Source organism: Podarcis liolepis, assembly GCF_965112155.1.
Source record: "Podarcis liolepis genome assembly, chromosome: 14".
NCBI classification, from domain to species: Eukaryota; Metazoa; Chordata; class Lepidosauria; order Squamata; family Lacertidae; genus Podarcis; species Podarcis liolepis.
The window spans coordinates 11,822,199-11,840,536 of NC_139569.1; the positions used below are offsets into that span (position 1 = coordinate 11,822,199).

The 18,338-nt window shown below is 46.6% G+C and overlaps 1 protein-coding gene across 2 annotated transcripts in view; it reads right to left on the minus strand.

Moving 5' to 3' along the window:
- The window catches only part of TECPR1 (tectonin beta-propeller repeat containing 1), a 48,550-nt gene that overhangs the window by 21,492 nt on the left and 8,720 nt on the right, over window positions 1–18,338 (minus strand). For both annotated transcript variants that reach the window (XM_083474172.1, XM_083474171.1), the window contains exons 4-17: window positions 18,066–18,188; window positions 17,142–17,267; window positions 16,360–16,534; window positions 13,497–13,597; window positions 12,809–12,910; window positions 11,648–11,793; window positions 10,780–11,285; window positions 8,692–8,837; window positions 7,168–7,323; window positions 5,539–5,688; window positions 4,622–4,779; window positions 3,955–4,082; window positions 2,828–2,930; window positions 428–524 (exon numbers count right to left, since the gene is read on the minus strand). In XM_083474172.1, coding sequence (XP_083330298.1) covers window positions 428–524; window positions 2,828–2,930; window positions 3,955–4,082; window positions 4,622–4,779; window positions 5,539–5,688; window positions 7,168–7,323; window positions 8,692–8,837; window positions 10,780–11,285; window positions 11,648–11,793; window positions 12,809–12,910; window positions 13,497–13,597; window positions 16,360–16,534; window positions 17,142–17,267; window positions 18,066–18,188 — 2,217 coding nt within the window. The remainder of the gene's footprint in view (window positions 1–427; window positions 525–2,827; window positions 2,931–3,954; window positions 4,083–4,621; window positions 4,780–5,538; window positions 5,689–7,167; window positions 7,324–8,691; window positions 8,838–10,779; window positions 11,286–11,647; window positions 11,794–12,808; window positions 12,911–13,496; window positions 13,598–16,359; window positions 16,535–17,141; window positions 17,268–18,065; window positions 18,189–18,338) is intronic.

An 18,338-nucleotide genomic window follows, 5' to 3' on the forward strand; every position in this document is an offset into this window, starting at 1 on the left:
ATGACCATCTCTCATGGATGCTATAGCTGAGATTCCTGCATCACAGAGGTTTGGACTAGATGACTCGGGGTCTCTTCCAGCTCTAAAATTCTATGGTTCTATGAACCTTTCTTCCAGGGAATGGCTGTAGCTCAGTGGGAGAGAATCTGCCTCGCATGCAGGAAGTCCCGGGTTCAATCCCCAGCATCGCCCAATATGGAAGGGAGAGACTATGCTGCCCAAAGCCCTGGAGAGCTGCTACCAGTCAGTGTAGACAATACTGAGATAGGTGGATCAATCATCTGTCTCTGTACATGGTGTACAGGCTTGTGACTTGTCCAAAGGCACCTAGCTGGGACAGGGAGGGATCCAACTCTAGGAAATCTATTGCTGCAAGTCAGTTCATCCTTGCAACAGGGCAATGTCCGGAAAGGTCCAGTCCGCTTACCCAAGACCATTGTGGCGACGGGGGCTTGGTGTTGGTCTTTGTACACTCCTGCAAGCCGGAGGCATCGCTCCACATATACCGATCCGTCGGGAGGCCCCTGTAAGACAAAACACACACAGGACAAAACACACACAGTGGAGTTCAGTCCTCTGTGTTGCAGCCTAAAAGAAACCACTTCACACCAGAAATGCCCTCCTTTCATAACAGAGTACAGTGGTACCTCGTGTTACGGCTGGGATCCGTTCTGGGGGCCCCGTCCGTAACATGAAATGCCCTCAACTCAACGTGCTGTATCTGCGCAGGCGCACGGCGCAATTTAGCGCTTCTGTGCATGAGGCAAAACCCGGAAGTAACCCGTTCCGGTACTTCCGGGTTGCTGCGGGATGTAACGTGAAAAGACACAACATGAAGCGGATGCAACATGAGGTACGACTGTATTAGGGAGCAGCCTTTGAGACTCTGCTGAGTTGGGTCCATGTGTAACATCCAACCATGGTTTAGCGGTGCTTGAGCTTCTGGGCTCCCTTCTGCTCCTCTGCTATTTCCCAGTGCGATTTTCAGAGCTGGAATCCAGGCCCTCCCTTACGTGGCAGGAAAATGAAGGAAGCTGTGGTCAATTTCAAGGTCACCGATGAGAGTTCTTGCACGAAACATAGTTCCAAGCCCACCTTCTCTCGTTCTCATCAACATCAGAGGCACAGTTGGTGGTGACATGAGACAGAGCCTTTTCGGTGGCTGCCCCAAGATTGTGGAATTCCCTCCCAAAAGAGGTTGGACTGGCTCCCTCGCTATCTTTGATGTTTTATTGTGTTTTTAATATTCTGCTGGAAGCCGCCCAGAGTGTCTGGGAGGCCCAGCCAGATGGGCGGGGAATAAGTAATAAATTATTATGATTATTATCATCCTTCTGCCAGCAGTCTAAGACCTTCCTATCCTTTGAAAACTAGGCACAGATTATGTTGGTTTTTAAAAAAACAAATAATCTTTTTTATTGATTTTCAAGGGTATAAACATACAACATAAAGCAGTACGAAATCCAAATATTGAGATTACTCTGAATCTCCTGACTCCTCCACATCCCTTCCATGGGTCCTTTTAATTCTATTTTCAACTGCATATCAGTACTTCTTTAAATTTTCATCTTCCTAAGTTATCTATACATTGTTACAAATGTATTTAAAATCCTGCTAATGTTTTGACCTGTTTACAATGATTTTGTATATACATTATAAACATTTCCCATTCTTTTTAAATTTCTTGTCTTCTTGATTCCTGAGCTTCCCAGTTAATTTTGCCATTTCGGCATAGTCCATCAACTTTGTTGGTGTTAATGCCTCTTCTAAATGTGTTTTATTGTATTTTAGATACCGTTTTTAACCAGTTTCTATTACTGTGTATTTTATAATGATGTCTTAAAAGTGTTGCTAAGCCACCTTGAATCCCAACTTGGGAGAAAGGCAAGATATAAATACATCAAATCAATAGGCAGATTTATCTCATTCAGAAGTTACATTTCTTGACAAATATATAAGCAGAAGATTTGTTTGTTTTGACAACAAAATTGAGCTGTGCAGTTTCCACAAAGCGAGTCCTAGGCATGCTTTCTTCCACCCAACCACCTGGTCCTGGCACCCATGCTAAAAGTTTTGGGCAAATACACCCTCAAGTGGTGAAATCTAGTATTTACCCAATGCAGAGAACTTCCTAGGCCTCCCAAGCTTGGTGAACTATCAGACCTAAGAGTTCGAAAGGTCCTGAAAGAGCTACATTGGCTCCCAGTACATTTACAAGCACAATTCAAAGTGTTGGTGTTGACCTGTAAAGCCCTAAATGGCTTTGGCCCAGTATACCTGAAGGAGCATCTCCACCCCCATCATTCAGACCAGACATTGAGGTCCAGCACTGAGGGCCTTCTCAGGAGTGACGCCCACCCTGTGGAACGCCCTCCCATCAGATGTCAAGGAAATAAACAACTATCTGACTTTTAGAAGACATCTGAAGGCAGCCCTGTTTAGGGAAGCATTTAATGTTTGATGTTTTATCGTGTTTTCAATATACTGTTGGGAGCCACCCAGAGTGGTTGGGGAAACCCAGCCAGATGGGCGATGTATGTATAAATAAAATAAAATAAATAAAATAAATAAAATAAAATAAAAATTATTATTATTATTTGAAATGTTCAAGGCACACAGATATGGGCAAGTCATCTTGCAAGGACTGCAATCCAGAATCAAAACCAGGTTTTGATGCTAGTTGGCAGAGCAAATGGAAATGGTTGCTTGCTTGCTGTTAAAAACGACAACTAAAAAAACGAATAGAGTCAGCCAAGTAAGACCAGTAGACTCCAATGGACGTGCCCCAAGAGAGTCACTCTGAAGTTTGCCCCTTGGCACACTGTACCTGCTGCTGTATCCAGTGACAGGATTCCACCGCTGATTCTCATAAATGTAGACACACTTCACATCCGACTGCGAGTAAATGTTATCTGCGCTGCTTGCTAGACCTACAAGACCCAGACCATTAATCACACCCTAATATTGTACGTCCATTTCCCATTTTAAATATTGATATCCTTCCCTAAATTAATATATACAGGAATGTGTATGAATGTATATGCATGTATGTGTCTATAAATACACACACAAAAAATATAATACTGTGTATAATACCAGTCTGTATCTGTATTAGATTTGAAATTGTTTCTACATATGGAATTGTTTTTATTGCTGTCAAAGTGCAAGTAGATAAATAGGTACCGCTCCGGTGGGAAGACAAACAGCGTTTCTGTGCGCTGCTCTGGTTTCACCAGAAGTGGCTTAGTCATGCTGGCCACATGACCCAGAAAAACTGTCTGTGGACAAACGCCAGCTCCCTCGGCATGTAAAGTAAGATGAGTGCCGCAACCCCAGAGTCGTCCGCGACTGGACTTAACTGTCAGGGGTCCTTTACCTTTACTGTGAGATCTTATGGGAAGCGATTCATAAAGGGTCTGGAAACCAAGCCTTATGAGGAACGGTTGTGGGAATTGGGTATGTTTAGCCTGGAAAAGTGCAGATCGAGAGGAGCTATGATAGCCATCTTCAAATATCTCAAGGGCTGTCCCATGTAGGATGGAGCAAGACTGTTTTCAGGAGGGTAGGACCCAAAACAATGGCTCCAAGCTCCAAGAAAGGAGATTCTGACTAAACGTCAGAAGAACTTTCCAACACTAAGAGTTGCACCTCCCTTGGGAGGTGATGGACTCTCCTTCCTTGGAGGTTTATCAGCAGAAATTGGATGGCCCTCTGTCATGTATGATCTAGTAGAGATTCCTGAATTGGGAGGCACAACAGGAGGAAACACTGGGTTGCTGCGCATGTGCACTTGGTCGCCAGCGTGATGGCAGTCATAGAGATATTATTATATAGCAAGATATCCCACCTGTCAATTATAATGCCAGGTCATTGGCAGGTGGGATGTCCCACCCAGGGGCACCATCTAGGGCCCCCCTGCAAGTACAGAGATGAAAATGAAAATATATTTCTTACCTGAGAAGAAACTTCCTCCATAGCCACCGGTGTAAACCCAGGCGGTGTGGTCGTACCCCACGCCCCAGACTATGCCGCGGCTGTTGCATTCAATCATTCGGAGATGTCCACCTATCTGGCGCCAGAACCTGCAGGACAAACAAAAATCTGCTCAGCATTCCCCCAGGATACAGAACCATCTAAACCAGCCTTTCTCAACCTGTGGGTCCCCAGATACTGTTGGACTACAACTCCCATCACCCCTAGCTAGCAAGGCCAGAGCTCAGGGATGATGGGAGTTGTAGCCCAACAATATCTGGGGACCCACAGGTTGAGAACCACTGAAACCAATCCACCTATTCTATAAACGAACGTTTTTATTTTTATTGCAATTTTAGCCCATCCCTACTCCAACGAGTTCGGGGACGCACACCTGGCTCCCTCAATAGCCGTAAAACAACCTGTAAGGTAGGCTAAGGAGAGTGAGAGAGCCCTTAAATTGGCTAGGAAACAACCCCAGTAGAGACCTCTGAGTTTGTTGGAACAGGTTCAGGCCTGCCCTTTGCTGGTCAATCGAAATTTGCCATGCGTTTGATTCCCACCCACCCCCAAACCCGGCAAAAAAAGGGCAAATTTGCAGCCACACATATAATCCATTAGCAAGGGAGACTTATTAAAGCCTTCTTACATTTGGTCACACGGTGTTGGGTGTGTCGCTGCCTCCATGTCGGGACTTGGCTCACTAGCGAAGATGTCCCCTTTGCAGGTCACGGACCAGATGGCCTGATGGGAGGGGGGGCCCTGGATCTGCCGGCTTTCGCAGCAGGACATGCTCAGGAGAGCCAGCTGGGAGGCACGACAGGAGGAAACATTTAGTCACGGGGAACACGAGCAGTTTGAGCATTGCAGCTCCTTTAAAATATGAATCAAGAGATGACACTATGCATTTAAAGCAGGCCTGTCCAACCGGAAGAAGCTCAACAACTCTGGTCAATAAAATGGGTAGATCTCTGCCAGTTTATTTCTAGTGGGAGTCGATCGCAGTCTCTTGGAAGTTGGGACACCCCTGATTTAAAGCATCCTAATATGTTATCAGTCATGGCTTTGCCTAAAGGATCATGGGAATTGTAGTTTGCTAAGGGTGCTGTGAGTTGTTAGGAGACCCCCTATTCCCCCTCACAGAGCCACAATTCCCAGAGTTTCCGGGAGAAGAGGGATGGATGGCTAACTGTAAAATTCTCAGAATGATTTAACAGTCTATCCCAGCCTTTCTCAACCTGTGGGGCCCCAGATGTTGTTGAACTACAACTCCCATCACCCCTAGCTAGCAAGGCCAGAGTTCAGGGGTGATGGGAGTTGTAGTCCAACAACATCTGGGGACCCACAGGTTGAGAACCGCTGGTCTATCCCTTTCCCCAGAGAACTTCGTTTCTTGGGATTCTCTGAGGGAAGCCGTGAGTGATAAAGTGGCATCATACTGCTTTAAATGTATAGTGCAGATGGGAGCTTTTTTTTTTTTAAGGCAATATTCGAATCTGATACACAAGGGATGAATTTCAAAACATGCCCTGTTGATTTCATCATGCATCTGGTCTTTGAGCTCACCCAGTCGTGCATCTCCTGTTCGGTGGCAGCCGCTAGTCGGATGGGCCAGCGCTGCTTGGTTTTTTCCGGCGTATACAGAGCGAAGGAATGTTTGGCCTCGTTCAGGATCTCAACCAGGATGGTGACTTCATTGAGGAACACATGGATGTACTGGGAAAACACACACACACAAAATACAAGCTTTTTTTAACTGAGGAGCGCATCCATAGGACGCACCTTGTTTTAGAGGGGGAGAACAAGAAAAATAAAAACCTCCCCCTCTCTGCTCAGCGCCCCTTCAGCGAAGCGGCAGGAGAAACGGAGCCCCTTCCATTTCTCCTCCCGCTTGGCTGAAGGGGCGCTGCGCAGCTCTCCCTCTCTGCTGAAGCCAGGAGAGTTTTGCTCTCCCGGCTTCAGCAAAAGGAACCTGAAGCCTTTGGAGCGCAGTGTGAGTTCCCGTTGTGCTCCAAAGGCTTCAGGCGGCTATCCCTGAAGCCTGGAGAGAGAGAGGGGTCAGTGCACACCGACCCCTCTTGCTCTCCAGGCTTCAGCGAAAGCAGCGCGTAGCCTCTGGAGCACGGAGGGAGCGCTCCCTCTGTGCTTTGGAGGCTTCGTGTTGCTATCGCTGAAGCCAAGGAGTCGCTCCATATGACGCACACACATTTCCCCTTAATTTTTGGAAGGGAAAAAGTGCTTCCTATAGAGCGAAAAATATGGTAATAACAACTGAAACTGGGAATTTTTTAAGAATCTGGTGGAAAGCATTGGGTGAAGGGTCCTGGCTCAGTGGTAGAGCACCTGCTCTGCATGCAGAAGGTCCCAGGTTCAGTCCCCGGCATCTCTAGGTAGGGTTGGAAAAGTCTGCAGTCTGGAATCTTGGGGAGCCACTGCCTGCCAGTGTAGACAATACTGAACTAGATGGGCCTATGGTCAGGAATCTGCCAGTATAAGGCACATTCCCACGTTCCTCACATACGAGGCCATCATCTAAGATGGTGCCTTGTACTCCAACATGTATTTGGATAATTAGAAATAAAAGTATCCTCCTCTCTCCAAACAGTTTTGTCATATACAGTCGTACCTTGGATTTCAAATAGCTTAGTTGCCAAACGTTTCGGCTCCCCAAAGACCGCAAACTGGAAGCGAGTGTTCCGGTTTCTGAACTTTTTTCGGAAGCCGAATGTCTGACGGGACTTCCGATTGGCTGCAGCAGCAATCAGAAGCCACGCTTTGGTTTCCGAACGTTTTGGAAGTCGAACGGACTTCCGGAACGGATTCCGTTCAGCTTCCAAGGTACAACTGTACTTAAAAATGCTAAATGCTAATTTTAGCACAATGGAAGAGATATTCATATATATGTTATATAGGCGTGAATGCTTCCTGGAGGAGAAATTAAGAATTTGGCAATCGACCCATTTGAATGGTATTGCATCTGCTTATTATGCTGCTCATTAATTATATGAAGCAAACAACGCATTTTTCGGACATTTTCACAGAAACGTAGAGTACTGAAAAGTTTTCTGGGGTGGGTGGGAAATCCATCTCACATCACGTTATAAGTTTACAAAGCAAATCAGTGCATAAAATACGGACACAGCGCAGAGAGCTCGGTGTGGCTTCTCTAGAGAGAATATAGCCGCGCGCCAGTACCTTTTTCTCCTCGTAGTGCATGTAATAGATGAAGAGGATGCTGTCCCGTGCGCCGTCGTTCCCGGTGAACTGCTCAAGGGCCACCCGCACATCAACCCATCTGTAAGGCTTCCAGCTTCTCCACCACTGCAAGGTTCCAGTTTTGACCCAGACAGACTAGAGAGGCAAAAATGAAATGAAATGAAATGAAAACAATAAAAGGCAATGCAATGCAATAAAACCCAATGGCAGCATTTAGGTGCAGAAGCCACAAGGGGGCCAAACACCTCCGCCCCCCTTCCCTCCATGGCTCCTCCTCTCTACTACAGACAGTAATAATAATAATAATAATAATAATAATAATAATAATAATAATTATTATTATTATTATTATTATTATTATTATTATTATTATTTATTATTTGTACCCAGCCACTCTGGGCGGCTTCCAACAAAGATTAAAAATACATTAAAATGTCACTCAGTAGCGAGCAGAAGGTTATACTATGGTGGTTGTGCAGAGAAAGCAGACAGATATTTCCCCCCCCTCCTGCTGGGGCCATCCAGCAAAGCTGCTGGGTGGAAGGTTCCAGACAAAAGTACTTATTTATGTTCTTGAACGATGGAATTTCTTGCCACAGGATGTGGTGATAGTGATAGACTTACACAACTTTAAAAGTAGGTTAGACAGGTCAAATTCCTTTTGGCGCACCCATTGTCAGAATTGTAGGTTGTAAGCATCTTGAGGCATGGAACTTGATTCCCCCCCCCCCCCCGGCCTCACTCTGTATGTAGGGGTGGCAAACACATAGGTCCTAGAACCTCATGAGGCCTCCAATCAATTTTTTTCTGACTCTAAAGAGACTTCAGCCTGCTTCTCCCCTCCTCCAAGACATGCCCCCATAACAGAGGTATAGTGGTATAGTCATGTTTACTACAGTGCTACCTCGGGTTAAGAACTTAATTAATTTTGGAGGTCCATTCTTAACCTGAAACTGTTCTTAACACGAGGTACCACTTTAGTTAATGGGGCCTCCCGCTGCCACCGCACGATTTCTGTTCTAATCCTGAAGCAAAGTTCTTAACCCGAGGTACTATTTCTGGGTTAGCAGAGTCTGTAACCAGAAGCATCTGTAACCTGAGGTACCACTGTACTATTACAGTCATACCTCAGGATGAATACGCCTCCGGTTAAGCGTTTTCGGGTTGCGCTCTGCGGCGACCCGGAAGTAACGGAACTCGTTACTTCTGGGTTTTGCTGCTCACGCATGCGCAGACGCTCAAAATGACATCACACGCATGCGCGGAAGCGGTGAAATGCGACCCGCGCACGCACAGTCGCGTGTTACGTTTACTTCAGGATGCGAACGGGGCTCTGGAACGGATCCCGTTCGTATCCAGAGGTACCACTGTAATGTCAAAACTGCATGAAAAATGTAGTTTGGAGAGTTTTCAGCTCATCTCTGAGGTCCTTCAGAGTCCCTCAGCTTGCTCATTTTGAAAGTCAAAATGCAGGAAAAGATGGCAGCCTCTCTCCACGCTTACCTGCTCGACAGCCTGTTCGTAGTGTCGGAAGTTCTCCACCTCCCGCCGAGTCCTTTCCGTGAGCTGCTGAAAGATCTGCTTCCGCCACACGGCAGTCTGTGCCGGGGTGATGGAGAGAGAGAGGGACTGCCCGGAAGAGGATAAGGCTATGGCAGAAAAGGAGGAGCACATAATTAAGGACTAGGCAACAGAACAACCAGAAGGCCTAAAGTTCAAGCCCTGTCAGGTAAAGGTAAAGGGACCCCTGACCATTAGGTCCAGTCGTGACCGACTCTGGGGTTGTGGTGCTCATCTCGCTTTATTGGCCGAGGGAGCCAGCGTACAACTTCCGGGTCATGTGGCCAGCATGACTAAGCCGCTTCTGGCGAAACAGAGCAGCGCATGGAAACGCCGTTTACCTTCCCGCCGGAGCGGTACCTATTTATCTACTTGCACTTTGACGTGCTTTCGAACTGCTAGGTTGGCAGGAGCAGGGACCGAGCAACAGGAGCTCATCCCGTCGCGGGGATTCGAACCGCCGACCTTCTGATCGGCAGGTCCTAGGCTCTGTGGTTTAACCCACAGCGCCACCTGCGTCCCTCAAACCCTGTCACTTCTGGTTCAAAAAGGACAAGGAAGTTGGTGATGTGAAAACTTCTGCCTGAGACCTGAGAGAGCCACCTGAAGTCAGGAGAGACAACACTGGCTTAGACAGGTAAGCAATTGCTTCTACCTGGGGAAGGAGCACACCTCAATGTTAGAGCAACTGCCTTGCATGCAGGAGGTCCCAGGTTCAATGCCCAGGCACAGCTGGCAATGCTCCCTATCAAAAACCCAGGAGAGCTGCTGCCTGTCAGTGTAGGCAGTATGGAGCTAGATGGACCGCCGAGTCTGACTCAGTATAAGGCAGCTTCCTATGTCCCACACCACATATTTAAAGCAAATGGGTTTCTGGGAACTGTAGTTTGTGAAAGGTGCCAGGAACTGTAGCTACCTGAGAGGTAAACTACAGTTCCCAGGATTCTCTAGGGGAAGCCAAGTGCTTTATATGTTTGGCATGGATGTGAGGCAACTTCGTACATCCCACTGCCACACACAGACTTCATTGCCCAAGACAGGTACCAAAGTTTGAGGTAGGGTTCCAAGACAGGCTACTAGGAAGAAGAGAAAAAACATAGCACTATGTTTTATCAGAAGCCACTGTGTTGTCTCTCCAGATCATGGGTAGGCAAACTAAGGCCCAGGGCCCAGATCCGGCTCAATCACCTTTTAAATCCTGCAGACGGTCTGGGAATCAGCATGTTTTCACATGAGTAGAATGTGTGGTTTTATTTAAAATGCATCTCTGGGTTACTTGTGGGGCACAGGAATTTGTTCATTCCCCCCCCCCAAAAAAAATAGTCCGGCCCCCCACAAGGTCTGAGGGACAGTGGACCGGCCCCCTGCTGAAAAAGTTTGCTGACCCCAGCTCCAGATGTTGCTGGACTACAACTCCCATCAGCCCCTACCAACATGCTCAAATATCAGGGATGATGGGAGCTGTAGTCCAACACCATCAAGGGACTCAGCTCTGGAGAAGGCTAACTTAAAGTGAAGAGATAGTCGCACAAATGCCAGGAGTCTTGCAAATCTGAGGGAAAGGGGTCGGCCTTACTCATAGAGACTTGTCCAGGCTTCAGGCCTAGTTCTTATAAATGAATGAGACAGCAGACCTATGTCTGGGCTATACAATTTCAGGCCACTTGTGAGGGTTCAACATTCCTTCACAAAAAGAAAAGAACACACCACCAGCTGGTAAGGGAAAGGTTGCCTAGAATCCATCTCCAGCAACATCTGGATAGTTTTCCTTGTATACTGAACTATTTTGTACAGAACAGTCATGTGAATTCCCACCTGCCATCTTAAGTAGTACAGGCCAGACACAGGTTTACCAGACACCGCTGCACATGAAACTTAGGTGTGTCTCAATGTTAAGTCCGTGACCAAAGGATAGATATTTAAAAGTGGGACCTTACAGGGCTGGATCAATGGGAAGGAAGGACCATAGGGGAAGTGTACACATTCAGAAGGGGACATGGAGATGGTTCAAACACTGGAAATCTCCCCCACCTGACTGCACCGTGAACCACTTGAGGGAGCTGTGTGAATCCACAAAGCAGCCTCCGCCACAGACCCAGGCCCACAGCGGATGTTCGTCAGCCTCCAAATGATCCTCTATGCCAACGGACAATGTGCCAAAAGAGGACAGGCTGGATGCCTCAGCCGAGGCGCTTGCAGAGGCTGCAGCTGGCTTCTTGGCCTCCTTCAGGTCAATGTTTGTCCACTGCAATTCAGCGGGTTGAGACTCTGGACCCAAGGCAGGCGCTTCTGGGACATCCGCAAGCCCTTTATCCGCCACGGGGTTGGCTTCGTCAAGAGGGGAAGGGACAAGATTCACAGCCGGGCCTGCGTCCGATTCCGGGGCCTGCGGGGGCTTGTTGTCACCTGCCGCACACCCAGGCAGGCAAACGTTTTCCAGAACCAGAGGTGCCTCGATATCGGATGGGAGGTCTCCATCACTTCGGAATATGGAGTTGGTTTGTTCCTTGATGTCGTCCGTGAAGAAACAGCCAGCACTTGGGGAAAGGGTGAAGAGAAAGAGATTGCAGCGGATCCAAGACTGTTATCATTCAGTAGCAAGCTTGCCAAGCAAATTATATATACAGTGGTACCTTGGGTTATGAGTTTAATTCATTCTGGAGGTCCGTTCTTAACCTGAAACTGTTCTTAACCTGAGGTACCACTTTAGCTAATGGGGCCTCCCGCTGCCGCCGCATGATTTCTGTTCTCATCCTGAAGCAAAGTTCTTAACCCGAGGTACTATTTATGGGTTAGCAGAGTCTGTAACCTGAAGCGTCTGTAACCCGAGGTACCACTGTAGTAGAAGATTATGGTTTTTGTTGTTGTTAAAAACACATTCTCAGGGTTTCTAAGTTACCTGAGGAGACTTGTTGAGCTGCCAGTCTGCGATCGGTCACTATCTCGGCTGCAAACAATCGCTTTCCAAGTTTTCCCACTCAGCTCACTTGGGGTGACGCCTTGACGGAAATAAACGGCTCTGTCCTCACAGCTGATCCCCCAGACCTAGACAGCGAGAGAGAGAGAGAGAAGATAAAGCAGAAATGTGTGCGAGAGTAAGAAAAATAGATGTTCAACTTGTGGCTGACATCAGAAAAGAAGTGGCTCCCAGTCATTGCGCTGTAGCACGTAAGAGCAATTTTATTATTTGACACAATAATATTTCTTTATCTGATATATTTATATACTGCCTAATGCCAAAATAAGCTTCAAAGCAGTTCGCAGGTATGAAAATGCGAGCATGAAAACACAAGCAGCCATAATCAGAATACAAAACCAAAACACGGAATAAAACAGCCCCATTTGAACACTGAAATATAAACAACCACAATTAAAATACACAGTGAAACGATCCCATTAAAACCACGCAGTAATTAAAGCAGGAGACTCAGGCTGAGACAAATGTCTGAGTTGACAGGTACCCAAAAAGATGATATGCACATGTATTTCACGTAATTATAAGGGATTATAAGTCTATGTTTTTAATTCATTTGCTTTATGTAAAACAGAAAATGCAAAGATAATTAAAAATAAAATAAAAATAAACCAGACTAGTGAAGCCTCTGCACCTCTCCTTAGCAAATGCTTTGAATAAAATCTCGACAGATGTTAACCCTAAACTAAGTTGGAGGCGTGTTTTCGTCTACACATCCAGCCACCTACGACCTCACCCTTTTAACCTGAGATGCAAGGCTTGTGTTCTGCCAGTGAGCTACGGTTCTGCTCATCCCGGTTCAGCTGCAGAAGAGCCAATCCTATGAACGGGTTCAAAGTTTTTTTCTTTTTTCTTTTTGCAGCCCTGGTTCAACTTCCAGTGGGGCTAATTGGTCCAGACCTGCTTGGATACCTGCTCTGCTGCTTCTAAAGCAGGCACAGGCAAACTCCAGCCCTCCAGATGTTTGGGACTACAATTCCCATCATCCCTAGCTAACAGGACCAGTGGTCAGGGGTGATGGGAATTGTAATCACAAACATCTGGAGGGACGGAGTTTGCCTATGCCTGTCCTAAAGGGAGCCTCACCTGGTCATTCAAGCCGACGTTCACCATCACCATCTCGCCAACCATCTCGATCCAGCTGGTGCCGCAAGGATTGTGAGAGTTCACACCTCTTCTGAACCAGACCTGAGGGGAGAATATCCAAAATTACTGCTTGGTGGCTCCGGATTTCTCTCCCAACTCCGTTCCCCTCCCTAATCGATTCTGAAACTGGAATAAATTATGCAGAGAAGCAATACTCACATTCCTGAATTACTTTATAGGTTACACAGAAAATGGCAACGGGCTCCATTTGCATTACACATTTAAGGGAGTATCATACCACTTTAAAAAGTCATGGCTTTCCCGCAAAATCCTGGGAACTGTCGTTTGTTAAGGGTGCTGAGCATTGTTAGGAGACCCCCGTTCCCCACAAAGGGCCAGAATTGCCAGAGTGTTCTAACAATTATTTCCTCTTCCCAGGAAACCAAGGGAACTGGATTAATAAATCACAGCAACATATAATGAAGATTCCCCAGTCTTTTTAAAAGTGGAATAGGGGACAGGGGAATTTTTAAAGGTACAAAGATACTGCCCTGGGTGATGAGGAGTGGCTGACTGTTATCCTAAACTGTTGTTTTCAATTCCTCTCTTCTGTCACGAGGACTTGAAACATAGCCAGCACTAAATGAAAGGAAACCTCAAACCGCAATTGTGTCTCAAAGCTTCTTACTTTTCGGTCTTTGGTAACTGCCCAGACAACATTCACACCCACTGACACATGTAAGATTCCATTCTCTGCGACCGGAGGCTCCACAATCGTCCAAGAAATTCCTGTCAGAGGAAAAAGCAAGAGAACAATTTGAAACCCTAGTTCAGTTCCAAACAAGAAGGAAAATAAGATGCTTTTATTGACTTTTTGTAAATTTATGACCTCAAGGAAAACACGCTTCGGAAAGCAAGGGATACGAAATACATATCAAACCATCAACAAAATGTGAACCTTGTGCTCCTTTGGGAAGAAGGGCAGCATACAGTGGTACCTCGGGTTACATACGCTTCAGGTTACATACACTTCGGGTTACAGACTCCGCTAACCCAGAAATATTACCTCGGGTTAAGAACTTTGCTTCAGGATGAGAACAGAAATCGTGATCCGGTGGTGTGGCGGCAGGAGGAGGCCCCATTAGCTAAAGTGATGCTTCAGGTTAAGAACAGTTTCAAGTTAAGAACGGACCTCCAGAACGAATTAAGTACTTAACCCGAGGTACCACTGTATAAACTTAACAAAATAAAATAAACACCTGCAAATTAAAACCACTTAAAGATATCTCCTTCATAATCATAGTAATAAGCTGGCACAAAGGAAACAATAACCCATCATAAGTTAAGCACACAAAAGCCAGAGCAAACTATTGTTTCTACACCTCAGTCCGTGGGTTTTAAAGGCTTCTTTGGAGCCAGCGATGGACGGTGCCTGCCTCGCTTGACATGGGATTAAATACCACAACTGCGGAGCCACCAGGAAAAAGGCCCTGTTCCCCAGGCAGACTGTCTTTGCAGGAGAGCACCTAATCAGGGTCTCTGAAGCAGATCTTAAGCTATGGACTTAAAAGCAGGCGGCACTTTAAACAGTAGCAATGGGTGGAGCGGCTCTGCACACCTGGGGTCCCAATGCCACACGATGCTGTCGGTTACCGAGAGGGTGAAGCAACAGGGAGCTCAGCAAGGTTCATGCGCAGCAACGGAGCACCTGATTGGCTCCTCACCCTCCTGGTAACCGACAGATGCGTGGTGCTGGGAAGCCAGGTGAGCAACGAATGCTGCTACAGCCTTTAAGTCACCTGATCCTAAACAGTTCAGCGCTTGAAGGTCATCGTCAAAAGTCTCCCAAGACCGCAAATGTGTGGGATGTAATCCACTGTGTTGTATACAAAATCTGCCCTTTTTCCCTTATGGGGTATCCAAGAGCTCATACAGAGTCCTTACGTGGGTTCCCTACTGGTAGGAGAAAATAACAAAGGCCAACAGAGACTATTGAGAAGCAAAGCAGCTCATAAGCCTGATCTTTATTAAAGCTGTTGCAACTGGGTGCTCCCCTCACACACAGGAAAGGAGGAGGACCCAGAACCTCGGTGTGCCTGCCCTTATACAGACGTTTTAAATTCCCTGCCCTGGAGCTCAAGGCCATCCCTCCATACATCATACATAAATCACAGAAGGGGTGTAACCCAAGACCATCCCCCACAAACATCATACCTACATCACGGAGAAGATGGTCTACAACAGAAATTTGAATGCTGTTGTTTTTCCTGTCTGCCAGGTTATCTGATAATGCCTTATCTGATTGCCTTTCCTGGTAGTCTGCCCATTCCTTTGAAATGGTGATTACTAAATTCCTGTAACAAGGAAGGTTTTTTTCCACCTCCTCCCTCCTTGCAGAGAAACATTTGGTCAGTTTGGGAGTCAAAATGGTTTCAGGACTGTCTTCCTGTGCTGCTTCAGACATGTGATTTATATATTTATGTACGTGTTTGTTTGGTACATTTATGAGCGTATATTATATATCTAAGACCTTAAAATTCTTATAACAACTGGGAGCAGTCAAATACAACATTCCTTGTTTTGCTAGAGTGCACATGCAAAGGGATGTTTGGTCCAGCCAGTTGAAACTTCCTGTTCCTCGTGGCCTGGAGCATCCTTCCTCGCATGTGACTAGTGGGTGGGCATGACCTTTCCAGACTCGGTAAAAGGACAAGGCATGCTGCCTCTCTCTCTATTTTCCATCTTCCTTTCGTCCTGCGAACTTCCTGGACTGCTAACTGCAGTCACTAAGTCAACCCACATATGGGGTAAACCTGTTTGTATATGCTTTTAACTTTAAGCCTTAAGCCTGCCTTCAGGGATCACAGTGTGCTCTGCCTGACCGTGAGTAAACTTTCTTTTTATTGCTTATGAATAAGACTGTGCTGGGACGCGGGTGGCTCTGTGGGTTCAACCACAGAGCCTAGGACTTGCTGATCAGAAGGTCAGCGGTTCGAATCCCCGCGATGGGGTGAGCTCCCATTGCTTGGTCCCTGCTCCTGCCCACCTAGCAGTTCGAAAGCACGTCAAAGTGCAAGTAGATAAATAGGTACTGCTCCGGCGGGAAGGTAAACGGCGTTTCCGTGCGCTGTTCTGTTTCGCCAGAAGCGGCTTAGTCATGCTGGCCACATGACCCGGAAGTTGTACGCTGGCTCCCTCGGCCAATAAAGCGAGATGAGCGCCACAACCCCAGAGTCGGTCACGACTGGACCTAATGGTCAGGGGTCCCTTTACCTTTACCTTAAGACTGTGCTGTCTTTATTCTTTTAGGAGGGATTCAAGGGGTCTTACCAGGAATATATGAGAACACATTTCAATCTGGACAAGCCAGCTTGAATTGCGTATTGTCTTAAGAAACTCACATGAGTTTGCAACTAGTTTTCTGCTGTGCGTGAGAAGGAGAATGTAAACTCTGCTAAGTAAAGGAACTTGCTGGAGCAAGTTAGGAAGGATATTAATAAACAATATATCCTCTCCTGCCACCCTGAACATTCCTACAAAATGGGGCTTACCTTGAGGGTTGTTCCTGTCAATCCCTTCCCTCACGATCGCCTGCCCTTCCCAAAGAGTTCCCCAGAGAAGGTCGTACGGCCCGCAGCTGATCTGGACGGCTTCACCAGGGGTAGCAATTAAAGACCACGAAGAACCTTCCGGGTTGTGATGGCAGACGTCTTCCCTGTACCAGACCTGAAGTGAGGGGGAAACGTGTAGCCTTCAGGAACAGCAACTGTTGATTTTATATGTTTGTCTATTTAATTTTATATTTTATATAAATTTCCACCGTGCCCTTCCTCCCAAATAGGAGCCCAGAGTGGCAAATAACACCTGTAATTTAAAAAAATAAAACAAAAACGTATTTAAAGTATTCTGCCTGCCCCTGCCTGCCAGAGGCTACCTCTGCAAAGTTGCCCTCATGGGTATGTACCTCTTGGGGTTGAAAAAGGTTCTAGAACAGTGTTTCTCCAGCTGTTTTTGGACTACAACTCCCATCATCCCTAGCTAGCAAGAGCAGTGGTCAGAGATGATGGGAATTGTAGTCCGAAAACAAATGGGAGACCCAAAGGTTGGGAAGCAACTGTTCTAGATTGTATCCAATACTACTCCAACTCAAGAGAAGACACACTGAAATTAATGAACCTAAAATGAGTCGTGCTCATTAGTTTCAATGGGTCTACACTGAGAAGGACCACCAGTGGCTAGAGCCCTCTGCATTCCTGGTGCAGACCGGCTGATGGATGGATGGACCAACACTCTTTTGCCATATGAAAGAATCCCGAAGGCAAATAGGTGTTACCTTTCCTTGCAAAGACACGGCCCAGACGGACAACCTTCCCACTGGCTCGTCTGTAATCTCCCATCCTCCGATGGAAAGATCATTGAAAGGATCCGGCAACTGTTTGGGATCCTGTTGGGATGGAATCTACAGCAGCAAGGGCAGAAAACACGCTTTGAATTACTTTCCTGTTGGTCCAGAGTCGACATTCTTCCCAGCTGAATTTATTGTTTCTTATTAAGAGCAGCTCATTTAGAAATTGCTTGCAGATGGTGTTACGATATGCCCCCCCTAATAACATATAGGGTCCCAAGGTTGAAAAATAATATACCGTATTTTTTGCCCTATAAGACTCACTCTTCCCTCCTAAAAAGTAAGGGGAAATGTGTGTGCGTCTTATGGAGTGAATGCAGGCTGCGCAGCTATCCCAGAAGCCAGAACAGCAAGAGGGATCGCTGCTTTCGCTGCGCAGCGATCCCTCTTGTTGTTCTGGCTTCTGAAATTCAGAATATTGCTTTTCTTGTTTTCCTCCTCCAAAAACTGAAATGAAAGGATGGATTGGAGGTGAAGTTGCTGGAACCCTCCACACCGAAATATCTTGTTGCAAGTCCCACTGGTTGCGACGTTAAATTTTAAAAATATATTCTTTCTGCCAAAACTCGCAGGGTATTTCAAAAACACTAAATGCCTCAACCCAGATGGAAGGCAACGGAAAAACCCGGAAACAGCATCCCCCAAGAGCCTGAAAGAATAAAATCACCTTTGCCCGGCATCAACACAATCAGGTGGACACCACTAAAAAGGCCCTGCTGCAAGGAATCTGGGGTTAGATCTTAGGTTGTGCAGCACAGCCACTGCGAAAGGCCTTGAGCCAACCCTGACCACCTCCAGACACATTGCAAATTTGAAAAATGGATGTGGGGGGGGGGGAAGGGGGAGAGACACCTTTGCCCATGTATCTCGCGACTTGTATCTCCGGTACCGAATCCACCGCCTCCGTCGCACACAGGAATTCCACCTCTTGTCTTTGGTATAGGTGGCTGGGAAATCTATGGCGTATGTCCAGCCCTGAAAAAGGAAAAAGAAGGAAGGGGGAGAGAGCAGTCAGAAAAATATTTTTGTCAAGTATTGTGTTTACCAGAGAAAAAGCTCAATATACTCTAGGCACGAACTAAGCACCAACCTCTGGCAAAATTAGCAATGCTGCTCTTACAAAGC